This window comes from Aedes aegypti, chromosome 2, assembly GCF_002204515.2.
Source record: "Aedes aegypti strain LVP_AGWG chromosome 2, AaegL5.0 Primary Assembly, whole genome shotgun sequence".
Taxonomy (NCBI): Eukaryota; Metazoa; Arthropoda; class Insecta; order Diptera; family Culicidae; genus Aedes; species Aedes aegypti.
The window spans coordinates 293792855-293812346 of NC_035108.1; the positions used below are offsets into that span (position 1 = coordinate 293792855).

The 19492-nt window shown below is 42.4% G+C and overlaps 1 protein-coding gene across 2 annotated transcripts in view; it reads left to right on the top strand.

The window, feature by feature from the left end:
* LOC5566989 (cytochrome b5-related protein) overlaps nucleotides 1–5351 on the top strand; it is a 46622-nt gene extending 41271 nt beyond the window's left edge. For both annotated transcript variants that reach the window (XM_021845406.1, XM_001651339.2), the window contains exons 2-6: nucleotides 536–835; nucleotides 3449–3840; nucleotides 3894–4088; nucleotides 4151–4372; nucleotides 4432–5351. In XM_021845406.1, coding sequence (XP_021701098.1) covers nucleotides 542–835; nucleotides 3449–3840; nucleotides 3894–4088; nucleotides 4151–4372; nucleotides 4432–4717 — 1389 coding nt within the window. In that variant the 5' untranslated portion in view covers nucleotides 536–541 and the 3' untranslated portion in view covers nucleotides 4718–5351. The remainder of the gene's footprint in view (nucleotides 1–535; nucleotides 836–3448; nucleotides 3841–3893; nucleotides 4089–4150; nucleotides 4373–4431) is intronic.
* Nucleotides 5352–19492: the final 14141 nt, after the last annotated feature.

Sequence of the window (19492 nt, forward strand, 5' to 3'; positions counted from 1 at the left end):
AACCTTACAGTTATCAGGAAAATATGCCAACTGAAAACATATGTTAAATATATCAACTAAGAATGATAAGCTACTTTTCTGAAAGTTTCTTGATGAGGATGTAGAAAATTCCATCATCGCCAGGAGCTTTCATATTTTTGATTATTTAATAAAAGTTCTCACTTCTTCTTCTTATTATTATTATCTTTATTAACGAGATTTGCAGCCCGAGGCTGGCTCATCTCGGTTCTCACTTCTTCCAAATCAGTCTCCCAGGAATTTTCAAAAACGCTCTCTTGATTGAAAATGTTTTCGAAGTCCTTTCAATGCCGGAATAGGCTCCTGAGTTTTTTTTTTAATTCTAGATAATTTTCAAAAGGGCTCAGAGCCAAGGTCTCATTGAGAAGGTTCATTTTCAAAATTTTTGTTTATTAATTGTGCAAATCGTTTTTTGAATTTCTTTCTGCAGATCCTGTCATATAATTTTCATAGCAGGATTGCGATGCGAATATTTCCTTAAGCTAGTGAACTACAACATGTGGGGTCTTTCTTCCAGCGCATCATGGTTAACTATCCCTGGGTTGAACCGGCCACTACCACGCTGGTGGCCCCTGGTGACGATAGTTACGACGACGCTTGTGCCGTTGACAACAACAATACTCCCATGACGAAGTTCATCACCGCAAAATTCCCTTCCTACTATCGGCACCCACTGCGCACGGTAAACCAGTGGTTGAAGGGCAAACGGCGCGATGACGACGCGGAGGGCCTCTGGCGGATACACGACTCGCTGTACGATCTTACGGAGTTCATCGATAGTCATCCAGGGGGATCCGAGTGGATTCGTTTTACTAAGGTATGTGCTTTGTTCAGTATGATTCACATTGAAGAATATTGTTTTTTATTATTCCTTTATTAGTATTAGTATTTTTATTCCTTTATTAGTATTATCCACTCGTACACGTGGATACAAGTAACTGATACTGAAGAAGACTGCAAGTGGTAGTCGAAATACGCGTATCTGTAAAATATAAGCATTTAGGGCGGAATTAAAAGGTACAAGGTACTTCAATCTACATTTAAGTTTCTCTATTGAGATTCAGCTCAGAGGATTCGAATACATTAAAAAGAACACGTTTTTTGTCTCAAGCACCAAAAACACCGCTTCTCACTAAATTAAGGGCTGCTGTTTTCATAGCACGTCTAGTTTTTAAGATACACAGTATTAAAAAATCCATGTAAATTTAAGCTATTTATAATGCACATGAAGGGAATGTCACAGATAGCGCAAAATTCTGCTGACAACTAAATTTACAACCTTCGATTTGGTAGCACATGTAAATTTTAATCAACGCGTAAAATTACATCGTGCTATGTTTGGGTTCTGATGTTTCGTGTTTGCTATGAGAAACGAACAAGCTGAAAAGAAATGAAGATGGAAGAGCCGATCTTCAGTAAATGGAGACAACCACATGAATGCTTCTTTCTCAACAATAAGTAAAGGATACACACAAGTTCGAATGAAAACACTATTTATTTCTAATTAAATCACAAATTATTGGGCACTACACTAATTAACTCTCCGTCAAGCACCTCACACCGCTTTCTCCCAGGACAATCGCTCGAAAAATGTATGTTCCGTATATGTTTTACTGTCTGCTGCCACAAACCTCCTAACTCATTACACACAAGAATCATTGTTACTAAACACAATTGCACAAAATAAATCAAGAATAACTTCAAACCTTTACAATACGTTGCGAAACAAAACAAAGTACACATTTTCAATATGGCTGCCTGTTGTTTTGGACGATACAGAGACCGTAACAGAGAATTCATTCGCTTAATTTGCCACAAAATTCAAATTTCATATGTATAACAAGAATTATCAACAAAGCTTATAATACTTTCGATGCTCAAAAGTTATTTTTTGATGATTTCGAAAAGTATTGTATTTTGTAATATAAGAGAAACGAAGAATTTTGTATGGAGACTGCAAGCATGTTTGAAAAATCGATTCAATCTAAATTTGAAGTGCAATTTCAACTAAATTATATCTGAACTGAAAGTAAAAGTCATATTTTGTTTGCTTGATGTATTGAATTACAAGAAAGTTTGATAAATCAGTTAAATTTAAAATAAACATCAATGAAACCAGTGTTTTTACAACTTTGGCGACTTATAGGGTCGATGTACCAATAGCCGCATAGCTAAGAACAATATTCATATAAAATCGAAAAATAACGCTAACGTCATTATTTTCACATCATCTGAAAGCTTTTTATCTTGGTTTTGTAGAAAAAATATGAAAGCTACGAAAACTCATATGTTTGTATTTATTATCGCTTGTGCCACTAAAGGAACAAATGTGCCTATAGTAGCACTATTTCTAATTTTTGTTCTTATAGTAGCACTAGCACCACGGCGTTTGGCAAAATACAAATCAAATCCGTTTTTTACAAAACTTTTATATTTTTCCTTTAAAGTGTGGATCAAAAGCATTCGTTTGATGTATAAAAAGTTTTTAATTTATCAATAATTTCGTATACTAAAAAATAGTTTCCCTCAGTAGTGCTACTCTAGGAACAATAGGTTTACTATACTGAAACTATCAGCAAAGCATGTGTCAAACACTTGTATTTTCTCGAAGAATATTTCGAGCAGCATCCTCAATCATAAAGTTGTTTCTTTCGGCGTTATATATAAATAATAATAATCATAAATTTGGAAGTTCTTAGCGTCAGGTAAGCATCTTAATACATTTAGGTGAGAACTACGAAATAATTGTTGTGCAATCGTTTTCAGATAGTCGCATCCAGTGAAAGTTCAGTGGCTTTGTTTGCAACCAGGATCAAAAATGTTATAAGAAGACAAATTAAAATTTATACATATAATAAGATTGTAATGTATCGGACGAAGTGTAAAAACTTAATCCGTGATTATGTTTTGAGTTTTCCTTAGAAAAATAGCCCGAACTGAATAGAAAAAAACGAGATTTTACAATTGCTGATTAATCAGTAATAGCCAAGGTTCGCGTGAAGAAAAAATTGCTGAAAGCCAGCAATCGAACTGTCAAATTACATTGCTGGAAGTTCAGCAAAGCTCAATATTGCTGGATGGATTGCTGGATTTACAGCACAAAAAAATCAGCAAAATTTTGCTGGCTTCCAGCAATAAAAATTTGGTGTGTAAGTTATGCGAAATTTATCCCGTTTATCATTGATATGTATTTCTAAATCTTTTGGAATATCAATTTGACTCTTAAATGAAATTTAAAGTTTGAATATTTTATTTCAGTATTTCGCATTTAGTTAGTATTATGCAAGTCTCGTCTGTTGTTCAGGATCACCTCAAAAGTTTCAAATCTTTCTATGTAATTAAAAAGCTGTTATAACTTCCTAATCGTAAAAAAAGATAATACCGCCATGTCTACCATCTAGTGATTTAATTTATTTATTTTTTCTTCCAGGGTACCGACATCACAGAAGCATTCGAGGTCCATCACATAACTGCCCGAGCCGAACTAGTGCTGCCGAAATATTATGTGCGAGCGGCTCGATCTCCGCGAAACGTTCGGTTGACGTTCCACAAGCATGGATTCTACAGAACATTGAAACGCCGAGTTGCCGATAAGCTGCTAACGGTTGACTATGCACCAGTTCGCACCTCGGAAACAATTTTGGACTCACTGCTGTGTGGATCGTTTGCCCTGGCTTGTGTGGCCATCAACTGGAACAGCTACATCTTGGCGGCACTGTCTGGACTGTTTGTGGCCTGGACGATGAATTGTGCACACAACTTCTTGCACCGGAAGGACAACTGGCGGATGATGGCTTTCAATTTGGCGTTTTTCAGCTACAGGTTTGATTGGGCTGTTAGCACAAAAATACTTGCTTATAGAATTTTCTTTGCAGGGAATGGCGAGTATCACACGCACTTTCGCACCATCTGTATCCCAATTCACTGCTGGATCTGGAAATATCCTTTTTCGAACCTTTCCTCTGTTGGTTCCCAAAAGCATCCAAGAAGAATCTATTCCAACGATTCGGCTCATGGATCTACGGTCCGTTAATCTACACTGCAATGTGCATTTCTGAGATTGGGAAACGGTAATGATAACTACGATGGATCAACATGGCTTAAATAACACGTATTATTGTTTAAACCACAGATTGGCCGAAACGATCCTGACGAAACGGAATACCTTTCATGCTGATGATGCCATATGCGCGCTTCTGCCGCTTTTCATGTGGATGTTCAGCAATAGCAGCGTTTGGGAAGTTGCGAAAATGTGGTTCTTCATCGTGCAGGTCGCCAGTTTTGTTTTCGGAATAATTGGTTTGCATGCAGCTCATCATCATCCGGATATCGTGCATTCCGGAGATTTGATTCCGTAACTTGCTCAGTAGATCATAACTTGAATAGGTTTTCAAACATTCCCAATACTTTCAGAGCGGATATCGACTTTGGCGTATACCAAATGGCATCAATAATCGATCGGGTCGATCTGAAGGGTTCGCAATTCAAAGTGTTGATCGGCTTCGGGGATCACTGTTTGCACCATCTGTTTCCTTCGCTTGATCATGGAATACTACCGCAGTTGTATCCGGTGTTCTTCAAAACCTGTGCTGAATTCCAGTTGGAGTATCGTGAGCAACATTGGCTGCAGGCAGTCATTGGTCAACATCAGCAGCTAGCGCGAATCGAATCAAAAGTTTACGTGCCATCGAAGAAATGATAATTGTTAGGAAATCGTAGAGATGCTCTTCAAAAAAATATTAAGGCTGTTTAATAACCGGTAGAAGAGGTTGAATGCGATCATAGACAGAGATGTTTAAATATCATAACCGTCAGGTCGGCAGCGTTGAAAAATCAAATGCAGATCCTGCAATCATCACATATTTTATTTGTGTATCACAATGTTGTTTGAACATAATTTTAATCCAATTACATGCAGCCAAGTGGTGACGTTGAATAACTATCACAAATTCTCAGTATTCTTGTATTCGATTAAGTTTCCAAGATTTTTTAAAAAGGCAATTTACTGAACTGAGCAAAATTCCACCTAATTATTAAATAACTATGGAAAGAGGTTTAACAAAAACAAACTTTAATGAATCATGCATGGACAGTAGGGCATAAATTTACAGTGCCTATGTTGATACGGAAGTCAATCAAACGGGGTACACCAGCAAAAAACGAAATTTTAAAGATTGCGTATGAAATTTTTATGTCATGTTATTTCAAGCTCGGAGAACTTTGTTGGAGGACTAAGGTAAATATAAAAGTGATATGATTTCACACGAGATCCCGTTTGACTTACTATGATAAATGTAGGTTTGAAGATGCAAATAAAAGTTAAGTTGTATTTATTCCAATTTATTTATTTAGTCCGCCTAACGTAACAAGCTAGGCTCCACGCCTTCTCGTACCAACCAAACCTTAAGAGTTCACCATCATCATCATTTCCTCCCTCCATCCTCGGCTGCAGCCCACACTCGCCAGATTTTGCAGCACCTGGTCAGCCCATCGTGCCCGCTGTGCTCCTCGCCTTCTTATGCCTGCCGGATCGGAAGTTAACACCATTTTTTGCAGGGTCGTTGTCCGGCATTCTTACAACATGCCCCACCCAACGCATTCTTCCAGCTTTTGCTACCTTCGGGATGCTAGGTTCGCCGTAGAGTGCAGCGAGCTCGTGGTTCATCCTTCGCCGCCACAGGACCGTTCTCCTGCTTGCCGCCAAAGATCGTCCTAAGTACCCGACTTTCAAAGACTCCGAGTCCTCGAGTATCGTCCACTTTTCACGCCCGTTAAGAACCACCGGTCTAATCAGCGTTCTGTACATGGTACATTTGGTGCGGGGACGAATCTTTTTTGACCGTAGGTTCTTTTGGAGCCCATAGTAGGCACGACTTCTACAGATGATGCGTCTTCGTATTTCACGCAGGGCAGGCAATCGTCAGATTCGTCACAGTGCGATGACGAAATAAAAAAAGACATCGTCATCCAGTATAATAACTCTGACAGGTCGTCGTCTCGTCATCGACGAAAGAATGCACGACGAACGTCAATCCAAAATCGTCAACGAACAACTTTGTCTTTATCCCGTTCGCTCCCCTTTCTTAAACGAAGGAGGCGTTAATTGTATATTCGCTTGTTATGCACAAAACGGCGAATGCCATCCCAGAATTGCTTGTATTGGCGATTTGACCCATACTCCTCAAGCTTCAACAATAACTCTGTTGGTAAGCGCGTGACGTTGACGATTCAAAGATCGTTTGTTCAATTCCGGACACGTTTTGTTATTTTGTTTTTGTTTTATTTTTTCAAAAAAGGCTCATAAGGCCGGAACAAATTTGAAATTTTACTTTTGTCTCCCCCCCCTTCAAAATTTTCAAAAAGTCAGAAGGGGCAAATAAATAAAATGTCCTATTTTCAGTGTAGATTTTCATTATTCTTCGTGATTTTTTTTAGCTAGCTTTGTAATTCGTCTTTACTGTATTATATGAGATAACAGGGGTTATTCGATTACAAGTCCTCAATCTATTTTTTTCACTGTAACTGTGTGGCCTATGACTTACATGAATTCTTCTTCTTCTTGGCATTACGTCCCCACTGGGACAGAACCTGCTTTACAGCTTAGTGTCCTTATGAACACTTTCACAGTTATTAACTGAGAGTTTTCTTTGCCAAAGTTGCCATTTTTGCATTCGTATAACATGTGGCAGGTACGATGACACTCAATGCCCAGGGAAGTCAAGGAAATTTCCATTACGAAAAAACCCTAGACCGACCGAGAATGTTACATTAGGAATGTTCAAAATTTAAAAAAGTTTAAAAATTAAATCTCCCATATCTTTCTTACAATCCTTATCATATCAATAGAGTTCGGTGAAATTTTCAGCTTTCTAGGTGGTGATTTGAAGGTGGCCCAATGTTGGTTTATATGGAAATAACTATGGAAAAATGTTGAAAAATGTTCCAAGCACGTTAGTACTGGAATGTAAGTACAAATTTATCATCCCATAGTAAAAACTCATTATTCAAATCATAATAAAGAAGTTTGCTGAAGAGATTCAATCCGACCGATAGGAGAAAAGATATTCATGAGTTTGTTAGCTATTATTTAGCTTCACAGCCCTGCAAACATCTACAAAAATCCCAAAGATAATTTGCTCAAAACGGATTTGTTTCTTCAGCAACTTTCTTCATTAAGACTTGAAGAATAAGTTTTCCCTATGTGATGATATGTTTGTTCTTACAGTACTAACGTAATTGAAACATTTTTCAGAATTTCTGCATATTAATTTTCATATAAACCTACATCGTCTTTGAGCCTTTAAATCACCACCTAAAAAGCTGAAAATTTCACAGAACACTATTTTTATGGTGAAGATTATAAGAGAGATATGAGAGGTTGGATTATCGAACTTTTTTAAAATTTGAATCGCCCTAATGTTACATACATGTTGGACCGAATTGATACAATCTAAATATGATTTCAAGTTGCATATAAGTGCAACATTTTCGCAGCCTTCTTGAAATTTTTAATAGCTACAGTACAATTTGAAAGCCGTTTTATGAAAAATTTTATGCGATCGATGTTACGAACAATAAAAAATGTCGTGTTTATTATTCAAACATTTTGATTAGACGGACATATGTGGCAAAACCATGGTTTTTCACCATATGAGAATAAAAAATGATAAATTTCTCTGAATTTACATTTTATTATTTTTTGTCCCCCCCCTCGAAACATTTTGATGGAAGGTGACAAAAGAAGATTTTAACATTTGTTCCGGCCTAATCTACACTGAAACAAGCGTTACAGTAATGAAAACCATGAACATGTTTTTAAATTTACTATTCCAATCAAGATTGAGATATGATGGTCACTTTTTATTTGCGTTTTGTTCCATCTCAATCCAACCGCATCGCTAGCCGAGTGGTAAGCGTTCGCGCATAACAATCGCCAGATCTTCGGTTCGATTCTGGCCTGCTGCAAGTTTTTAACCATGATATAGTCATTTTTACTGTCGGAATGGTGCCATGGTAAAATTAAAAACACAAACTGTTCGAAATAAACGCGAATTCAGCCTGCACAAATCAAGTGGCGTTGTGTATTTGATTTAACCCTCTGATATAGTATTTTCAACCGCAACGCTGTTCTCAGTGTATCGACGCCACGGTTCACATTTTTAGTCGGCTCAGAGCTCCCGAACAAAGATTCGACCATAACGAAGGAGGCTTATTTGTTCGTCATGACGCCGAGCCTTTGTGGCGGACCACTGCAGCAAATCGTCATCCAACGCTGGTTGAGTGACGATGACGATTCTTTTTTTAGTTTCTTCGACGACTTTTTCCATTTGACGATGACGATTGTCTACCCTGATTTCACGGCTAACATTGTTGTCCGCCTTCAGCAAGGATCAGAGATAAATGAATTCATCTAACACCTCGAAGAAATTCCTGTCACTCGTAACGCTGATTCCTAGGCGAGCCCTGTCGCGTTCGGTACCGCCCACCATCATGTACTTTGTTTTCGACGCATTCACCACCACTCCGGCTCTTGTTGCTTTACGTTTCAGGCGGGTGTACATTTCTGCCACCGTTTCAAATGTTCTTCCACTGGATTATTAAAATAACCAAAACGGCCGCTATGGAAAGCATAGATAGCGCCACCGTAGCTTTGTGTGTTTGACAGAACAGCAATGCTGTCACAATGTTAAATCCCATATACAGTGGCGCCTTTGTTTTGATGCGGTAAGCACTGACAAAAACTACCTTCAATGATCCATTATATCCATGTCATCAGAAAAACAAACAAATTGGCTGGACCTTGTGAAAATTGTACCTCGGCTGTTAAATCCGGTTCTCCGCATAACACCCTCTAGCGCAATGTTGAACCATCACCTTGTCTTAGCCCCTGGTGGGCTTCAAACGAACTGGAGTGTTAGCTTGAAATCTTTATGCAGTTCTGCACACCGTCCATCGTCGCTCTCATTAGCCTTGTGAGCTTCCTAGGAAAGCTGTTCTCGTCCATGATTCTATGCGGTCGATACTGTCGTACTGCCGTACGAACTCATTTGGTATTGGTGATAGACGACGGTAGATGATCTGGGATAGTATTTTGTAAGCGGCAATTAGAATAGTGATCGCTCGATAGTTCTCACATTCTAGCTTGTCGCCCTTTTTGTAGATAAGACACATAACTCCTTGCTTCCACTCCTGCGGTAGCTGTTCTGTCTCCCAGATTCTGACTATCAGCCGATGCAGACAAGCGACTAACTTCTCCGGGTCCACCTTAATGAGTTCCACTCCGATACCGTTCTTCCTAGCTGCCTTGTTATTCTTGAGCTGTTGAATGGCATCCTTAACTTTCATCAAAGTGGAACCTGGTTTGTTGCTTTTGTCCAATATTCCGACGTAGTCATTTCATCCGCTGCCTTGAACCTCCGTGCCTGTGCTCTCAGCGCCATTCAAGTGTTCGTCACCTGGGGCAGCAGGGACGACAGTCCAGGGGCTTAACGGACCCCCCCCCCCCCCAGGACCTCTGCGAGTTGGGGAGTTGCCCAGGATGTGGTGAAGTTCGCAGTGGGCTCTGATGAACCTTCATAAAAACCACAAAAATCCGAATGCAACTCTGTCACAGCGACCGGTGCCGCTTAAAGTACCCTAGCCCAAACTAACAGGAGTGCCAACCGGCACATCAGGATTGATACCAGTGAGATCCTGATTATGGCATACTGGTCGCGATACAAACGGACAAGGCATGGAATTACGAGTAGGAGTGCTTCGAGCACATTGGGACCAACGCCAGTACGGCCCCAATTATGTATACTGGCAGCGCACGACAAAGGACAAGTAACGGTATAAGTACTGGATAATATGCTTTGAGGCTGACAGCGGCGACATTCTACTCCCTTAGTAGGGTCGGGTGACACTGGCCCGAAACGGCGAGTGGGTTAATGGCGCAGGCTGCCCCCGTCCCGTAAAACCGTGGCAGGCCTTAGAGTACGTTCCAAATCCGTCGCCTGGTTGTTCCAACTGGGCGGGAGTAGGCTCAGATGCCATTACCTGACCTGCGCCGATCCGGCTCTGAACATAGTACCCCATAAAGGACTATGTCAACCCTAGCATGGCCTCCCTGCTTGCATAGATGACCATGGGATTATAAAGGCGACTATTCCAGCGGAGATGGATAGCGGCTCTTAGGGGGACCCATAAGAGATGATCAACCAAAACAAACAACTAGCGGAATGTGAAGGAGAGGCTTCTGGACCTATCAGTAACCGGCTAAGGTTCCCGCCAAGGAAGGAGGCGACCAACTTTATTGAAAACAGTGTGGACAAAAGCCTAGATACTGTGACGACGGCAGGCACTGGCCGCTCCAGTGCAACATGTGTGGTGACCGATGGCCCGGGACTAATCGAGGCCATGGATCGCAATAGGGAGTACCTCCCTAAAATGCAGGTAGCTGCTGAGCAACTTGATGTCATCATCGAATATGTTAAAAGCAAAACAAATATCAGCAAAGACTTGAAAACAAGTCTACTGAAATTGCGACAATCAGTCCTAGCTGCAAAGCAGGACTACGAGAAAGCCAAGGAACAACTGGGCAAGGTAGAAGGCCAAAAAGACACTAGGTCGTGTCAGACCGAAGTGTTTTTCCTTCACAGGCAACGCGAATATATCTGATGATATTATTCGATACGCGATGCGGAAGAGGGAAGCTTCCGGTGATGAATACGTGGCGAAAAGACATATGATTGCTAAGGGAAAAGTGACCTACGCGGCCGTCCTCCAAAGCGGAAAAGCTGGCACGAGCCAAGCCCCGCGATCAAGAGGACATGGCAACAAAGGAGAGGCCAACACCAATCCTAAGGCCAAGAAAGCCAAGAAAAAGGAGCCACGGGTTAACCGGAACCAGGCAGTGCATCCACAGGAACCACGGGCGCAAGGCAACAGCAACCCGTGGATACGAGTTGGAAATAAGAAAAAACAGAGGAAACCGAAAACGGAGCCCAAGGAGAGCGCTAAACCGAAAACAGCGAAACGTAGGAATTTAGGCGAAGCCCTCGTTATCAAAACGGAGGAAGCAAAATACGCCGAGGTTCTGAAGGCGATGCGAAGCACAGAGAAGCTATCGCCATTGGGCGCAGACGTGCGAAGCATAAGGCGAACTAGGATTGGTGAAATGATCCTAGTCTTAAAGAAGGACGCCAAGGAAAAGGGTGCAGTCTATAAGCAACTGGCACAAGAAGTACTTGGTGACGAGGTTGATGTAAGATCCCTTACTGCTGAAGCGACTCTCCAGTGTAAAAATCTGGATGAGGTCACCGATGCAGCGGAGGTCTCGGCTGCCCTCAAAGAGCAGTGTGACATCGACGTAGCCAGTAAGGCCATCCACCTTAGAAAGGGCCCGCAGGACACCCAGGTGGCGGCGATCAGGCTGCCGGTCGCAGAGGCCAACAGAGCGAAGAACTTGGGCATACTCAAGGTAGGCTGGTCGGTTTGCCGGCTGAGCATACAACAGCCTCCTGAAGTTTGCTTCAAGTGTTTCGGGAAGGGCCATAAGTCGTGGAATTGCAATGGTCCCGACAGAAGTAAGATGTGCAGAAAATGCGGCGCTGAAAGCCATAGGGCAAGCGATTGTAAGCAAATCGCTAAGTGCCTAATATGTGTCGACAGAGCAGACAACGGCCACTTAACGGGCGGACCCAAATGTCTGGGCACAAGCGGAGTATCAAAGCAGCCAAAACGGAAGTAACACAGTTAAATTTAAACCACTGTGATGCAGCCCAGCAGCTGCTTTGGCAGTCAGTCTCGGAAACCAAGACTGACGTGGTGTTATTATCGGACCCATACCGCATACCAGCCAACAACGGGAACTGGGTGGCGGATAGGTCTCAACAGCTAGCAGCTATAGGGACGACAGGACGATACCCAATCCAAGAAGTAGTCTCTAGCTCAAATGACGGTTTTGCGATAGCAAAAATCAACGGCGTGTTCTATTGCAGTTGTTACGCGCCCCCAAGGTGGTCGATTGAGGAATTTTCCCACATGGTTGACAGGATGATGGCCGAACTAGCTAATCGGCAGCCAGTAGTGATAGCTGGCGACTTTAATGCATGGGCAGTGGAGTGGGGTAGCCGCTGCACCAATCAAAGAGGCCAGCTATTGTTGGAATCCCTGGCCGCATTAAATGTAGAACTGGCAAATGTGGGTACAGTGAGTACCTTCCGCAGAAATGGTGCAGACTCGATCATCGACGTGACGTTTTGTAGTCCTAACCTTTTAGGTATCATGAACTAGCGCGTTGATGACGGTTATACTCATAGCGATCATCAATCGATTCGCTATAGTATAATACCAGGCGGGCAGAAGGCAGCGCGATGTAACTCGACCCAAGCCCGAGGATGGAAAACAGCGCGCTTCGACGGCGAAGTATTCACTGAAGCCCTGAGGCGCGAACGAAACACTCTGGACCTAAACGGTGATGAGCTAGTTGCTATGATATCACGAGCGTGTGATGCTTCCATGCCGAGAAAAGCCCCTCCTAGAGAGAACAGACCGCCAGTGTATTGGTGGTGCGAATCAATTGCAAATCTTCGAGCAATCTGCCTTCGGGCTAGACGAAGAATGCAACGCGCACGCACAGAAGCACAAAGAGAGGAACGCGGTGCAGCATTCAGAGAGGCAAAGTTGGCTCTCAAAAAGGAAATCAAGAGTCGAAAACGGGCATGCTTTGAAAGTCTATGCGAGAGTGCCAATTCTAGTCCATGGGGTGACGCCTACAGAGTGGTAATGGCTAAGACCAAAGGAGCCATAGCGCCCCAAGAGAAATCGCCCGAGTTGCTGCGATCGATAATCGATGTACTCTTCCCGCACCATCCCATAAGCCCATGGCCCCCAGCGCCGTATGCGGCAGATGAAGGAGAAGAAGTGGCGAGAGTGACGAACGAAGAGCTGGCAGAAGTCGTGAAATCATTCGCGTCAAACAAGGCACCGGGACCCGATGGTATCCCGAATGTTGCCTTAAAAGCGGCAGTGAACACGGATCCGGACATGTTCAGAACCACGATGCAACGCTGCATTGATCAAGGAATCTTCCCGGATGTATGGAAGCGACAGAAATTGGTGCTACTACCAAAGGCGGGGAAACCACCAGGTGACCCGTCGGCGTATAGACCTATCTGTCTACTAGATACGACGGGCAAGTTATTGGAGAGGTTGATTCTCAACAGACTAGTACCGTATACGGAGAGTGTGGACGGCCTGTCCAACAACCAGTTTGGATTCAGAAAAGGTAAATCTACTCTGGACGCCATCCAGTCGGTCGTTCAAACAGCTGAGGTGGCAATCGAGCATAAAAGGAGCGGCATCCGTTACTGCGCGGTTGTCACTCTGGATGTGAAGAATGCGTTCAACAGCGCAAGCTGGGAAGCAATAGCACACGCGCTTCACCGCCTCAAGGTACCGGTGCAGTTGTGTAAGCTTCTAGAAAGCTATTTTGATGGTAGGATTCTACTGTATGACACAGAGGAGGGGCAGAAAAAGCGTTCGAATTACCGCGGGAGTACCTCAAGGTTCAATCCTGGGCCCGCTGTTATGGAATGCGATGTACGATGACGTACTGAGGCTGCCCCTTCCGACGGGTGTTAAGATTGTTGGCTTCGCCGACGATATCACCCTAGTGGTCTATGGTGAATCGATGGAGGAAGTAGAGTTGACAGCAGCGCACTCTATTTCCCTGGTTGAGGAATGGATGAAGTCTAGGAAACTAGGACTGGCCCGTCACAAGACTGAGGTGGTGGTGGTCAACAACCGCAAGTCCGAGCAACGGGCGCTTATCTCGGTAGGTGATTGCACCATAGAGTCCAAGCGATCCCTCAGGCATCTTGGGGTAATGATCGATGACAAGCTGAGCTTCGCTAGCCACGTTGAATATGCCTGTAAAAGGGCATCTACGGCTATAGCGGCGCTTTCGAGGATGATGTCTAACAGCTCTGCTGTAATTGCCAGCAAACGCAAGCTGCTGGCAAGCGTGGCGCTATCCATACTAAGGTATGGAGGACCAATCTGGTCAAAAGCGCTTAGAACGAACAGAAACCTAAAGCGGTTGGAAAGCACGTACAGGATAATGTGCTTAAGAGTAGCAAGTGCATACCGGACGGTATCTAAAGAGGCCGTGTGCATCATAGCCGGGATGACGCCCATCGGGCTCATCATCAAGGAAGATGTTCAATGCTTCAACCAAAGGGGTACCAGAGGAGTCCGCGACACGTGTAAAGAGGAAACGCTCAGAAGCTGGGCAGCAGGAATGGGATAACTCCACTAAGGGTAGATGGACCCATCGACTAATACCAAATGTGTCAGATTGGTATGGTAGAAGCCATGGGGAAGTGAACTTCCACCTGACGCAGTTTCTGTCAGGACATGGTTGCTATAGACGTACCTGCATAGGTTCGGGCACTCAGAATCTCCTGCGTGCCCCAATTGTGCTGGTGTAGAGGAAACAGCGGAGCATGTCGTGTTCGATTGCCCCGTTTCATTGTTGTGAGAGGTCGCATGCTCACTACATGCGGAGGGGACACGTCCCCCGACAATATTATAGAGAGGATGTGTGCGGATGCCGAGTGCTGGAATGCAGTAACTACGGCTGTCACTCACATTTATGTTAGAATTGCAGCGTCTATGGCGCGCCGACCAAGAGTTGGCTGCAGAGGATTAGCCCTGCCGAGGCTGGTCCCTTGTAACATTGTTTAAGTCGGCTAGGAGAAGCAGTTTGCCTAGGCTACTTCTGCTACACGTGTTGTGCTATATGCACTGGTCCTTCCCGAAGAAATACCGTAAGGTGGTTCCGGGGGAGATGAGGGTCTGAGTCCAAGGGTCATGTCGATGCACTGTTCACCACTTGAGCAATTCTAAATGAATTGCTCATGCACAGTGCATAGGCTGGTTTTTAGCGGGTCGTCGTTGGTGCGTCATCCCCGCATTCCCTGAGTTATCTTCTCAGGGGATCTGTTTGCAGATTTCCCCTTGTAAAAAAACAAAAAAAAAGTGTTCGTCACCTTTCGAATCACCTCACGTCAGTCCGACAAAATGTTCCCATCTTTTATCCCTGCGCATTTCGGCTCGCGGCACAAAGTCTCTGCGGGATGTGTGAGTTTTTTAAGGAAACCTTTCGCGTTTATTGGGTGCCGTGCAATAGCTTTCGAAGACTTAGCGAAGACTCCGTCTCCTCCATGCGGCGCTTTTTTTTCCTGGACAGACGGGTCTACTGCTTCCGCTTCTGTCTATAACGTTCCACGTTCTGCAAGGTCCTGTGCTGCAGCATGATCGTCCGCGCTGCATTCTTTTCCTCCAGAATCATTCCACACTCCTCGTCGAACCAATCGTTTCGTCGACTCCGTTCAGCCGTAACCCAACAATGTTCTCGCCTGCGACGTTGATTGCGCTTTTACTGTACTCCAGCAGTCCCAGAGAGGAGTTTCGGCGAGCAAATCCTCTTCCGGCAACGTTTGTTCGAGTTGCTGTGCGTATGCTGTGGCGACATCCGGCAGCTTCAGTCGCTCAAGGTCATACCAAGGCGGGCGTCGGTACTGTAGGTAGGTACATTAAGTAAGTATTCAGCAAGGTGTCAAGTCCTATGCCATCAATGAGAGCTGCCTCCTTTCCGTCCGCTCTCCTATCAGAGTTCTCAAATTTAACTTGGACTTGGACCACCATGACCCACCCTTCCAAAGTCTATAATTTCTCTGGCCACGTTCTAACGACAACTGGGGATTGTGATTAGTTAGATTAAATACGTATTTAGAGTTGCACCGTTGACAGATTACAGTACACTTTTATCAGAACTTTGCTCTCTTTAATTCAAACACGATATCCATTCTAGAACTGGCCCAGCTCAGTATGGGAGAAAAATAAGTTGTATGATTCCACGGGGCACCCTCCAGGATTTATTTCTTGGGGTTAGACGAAGCCTTTCTGAAAAATTCAGCTCATTTGATCGTTCCATGAGCTGGCGCAATTAAATTGAAAATTAATATGGGATTTTCAGCTCAAACCATATGAGCAACAGCACATCATCTACTGTCTGGTTCAGGAAAAATGATGATCGCGTTCAATTGGACCCAGAATATCAAAAACACTACTTGATGTAATAGCGAAGAATATTGTAGAAGATTGTACCATGATCAAAATTAATAATTTAACCATCTAAGTATATCATGCAATAGGTGCCGGTACCAATGGTTGTAATGTACCAGTAGATTGGACTGTGAATAAACGTACAGTTTTCGATAAAAACGACATGCGCTATTTTTGGTGGATAGATCGCCTCTAGTTTAGTTGATTTGCTAAATTTCAGCTTTTTATTTTATCAAAAAGTCATATAAATAATAAAGTTTACGTAAAAATTGGCTCCCTTGCACCAATAGTTGGCCGTCCTGTTCCAGCAATGGATCAACGGTTGGAAGCATTTTATGAAATGGATGTATAAAAATGAAGAAAAGTCCCAGAGATGATCTTTATGGTTCATTCGAAAAGATATTAGTTGTTGTTCCGAGGGAAAAATGTTAAACCTAGGTAAAAATTTATCATTTTGTTTAAAATTCCGAACGTCTTACTACTGGAGCACCAGCGGAACTATTGGAACACGTGTACCAATAGTGGCTCAAGCAATTTTATGTCGAAAAAATAGTTTTATCACTCTTTTTATATTTTTCCCATATAGTAGAGCTTGAAATCTTTCTGTTGACGCCAAAAGATCTCTGTATGGCTTTTCGTTATTTGTTATGATTTTTTATAGCTTAGGTAGTCAACTAATGGCACCGGCCCCCTACTGCTTGTATTTCTTCAACATAGCTTGGAGGTAGCCACTAAGCGCATCATAGCCACCTATGACGCTGGGCGAGCTGAGGCACATGTCGCATGCATATAAGTGACTGTACGGGAGTGCTGATCTAAGCCTAAACTTTCAACAACTGAAAGAGTAAATGAAAATCCAGATACAACCTTCTTGTTCATTAGGGTATCAACTAGTGTATTGTCATTCTGGGCTTATTTGAACGCGAACAATTAGTATACGGAACGAAACAGTGACGTAGGATCACTTTTCAAATATATTTGAGACGAATCCCATACAACTTCAAATCGAATGCGCCACTGGTGAAGCAACCAATTGAGTTGAAATTTTGAGAGAGTGTTTTTTTTACCCTAAGGCTCATATCTAGGGGTGCCCCGTTGAGTTTTACAACTTTTTTGTTTAAGGGCCAGTCTAATCCATTCACATAGAATGGCAAAATTTCTGCTTCAAGGCTAAGGGAAGAGGTAAGTAGGGCGGTTCAAAATTTAAAAAAGTTTGAAATTCTAATCTCCCATGCCTTTCCTACCATCCTTACCATAAAAATAGTGTTCTGTGAAATATTCAGCTTTCTTGGTGGCACCTTTAAGGCCCAAAGATGATGTAGGTTTATATGGAAATTACTATGGAGAAATTTTGTAAAATGTTTAAAACACGTTGATACTATAATGTTAGTATAAACTTATCATCCCATAGTGGAAACTCATTCTTCAAACTGTAATAAAGATATTTGCTGAAGAGAGCAATTCAATCCGACGAATTGGAGAGAGATATTCATTGAGTTAGTTTGCTATTATTTAGCTTCATATGGGATTATAGCCCTGCAAACACCTACAAAAAATCCAAACAAAATTAGCTCTAAAGGAATTTGCTATTCAGCAACATCCTTTTTTAAGGTTTGAATAATGAGTTTTCATTTTGGGATGATAAGTTTGTACTTACATTACAGTTTTTACGTGTTTGGAATTATTTTAAAAAATTTCTCCATAGTAATTCCCATATAAACGTATATGCGTTTGGGCCACCTTTAAATCACCACCGAAAAAGCTGAAAATTTCACAGAACACTATTTTACGGTAATGATGGTAAGAAAGATATGAGTGATTGGATTTTCAAAAATTTTTAAATTTTGAAGCGCACTAAGGTACAACTATACTTGCAATATATTGAAAAATTTTGGAATCTCTATACAATAAGTTAACCTTGAGTATGAAAGCTTAGGACTGAAATGGCTGACTATTTGAGAGCATGAAAGATTAGGACTGAGATGGCTAACTATTTGAAAATATCCTCAAAACAAAAAGTTTTATGAACACTCATGCCACCAAGTAGAGAAAAGGCTGCACTGGCGTACAACTTTCAAGAGGAACAACGAACGATGGCTAAATGACTGACTACGTAACCACACGGCCACGAAGCCTACAACATATGGTGGGGGGTTTTCAACAACTTATTAACGATTCCGTTCTGAAATACTTTTTATGCATAGATTTCCAACGATTCCATGGACCGGAAGTCGCCATCTTATGTTCTTGGCCGCCATATTTGGATTCCGAAGAAAATCGTCCTTCTAAATGATCAGGATCTTGAGATGCAATGATTTCCATGAATTGGAAGTCGCCGTCTTGTTTTCTAGGCCACCATCTTGGATTCCAAAATGTTCAATGAATGCAATTTTCAACATAAACAAACTTGACGAAGAAATTGTCCTGCTAAATTATCAGGATCTTGAGATACAATAATTTTCCGGAAGTCGTCTTCTTGTTTCTAGGCCCCCATCTTGTTTCCAAAATGTTCAATTGAAAGAAATTTTCAACCTAAACAAACTTGTCGAGAACCTTTCCAAATTATCATGATCTTGAGATACAACGATTTCCATGGACCGAAAGTCGCCATCTTGTTTTCTAGGCCGCCATTTGGATTCCAAAATGTTCAATTGAAAGCAATTTTCAATCTAAAACAAACTTGTCGAAGAAATCGTTCTTGTTAATTATCACGATCTTGAGATACAATGATTTTCATGGACCGGAAGTCGCCATCTTGTTTTATAGGCCGCCATCTTGATTTCGAAATGTTTAATTGACAGCCATTTTCAACCTTAACAAACTTGTCTAATAAATCGTCCTTCTAAGTCATCAGGATCTTGTGATGCAATGATTTCCATGAATTGGTGGTCGCCGTTTGTTTTCTAGGCCGCCATCTTGTTTCCCGAAATGTTCAATGAAAGTAATTTTCAACCTGAAACAAACTTGTCGACGAAATCGTTCTTCTTAATTATCACGATCTTGAAGATACAATAATTTTCATGGACCGGAAGTCGCCATCTTGTTTTATAGGTCGCCATCTTGGATTCCGAAATGTTTAATTGACAGTTATTTTCAACCTTAACAAACTTGTCGAACAATCGAAGTTGCACAGAAATTTAAAGAATGGGGCTTGGGATTTGCTTACCGTTCTTCAATGTGCACAAATCGAGAGCTCAGATTTTAAAAGTCAATAACGGCGCTGGCCACGTCCTTACGGTCATCGGGGAAGGGAAGGAATGTTAATTCCACAAACCGTGGTTACTAGAGACCGAGATCACCTCTGAATCTCCACAGTTGTCATGGAAAGGATATTAGGTAGTGGGATAAGGTAGGAATCTGG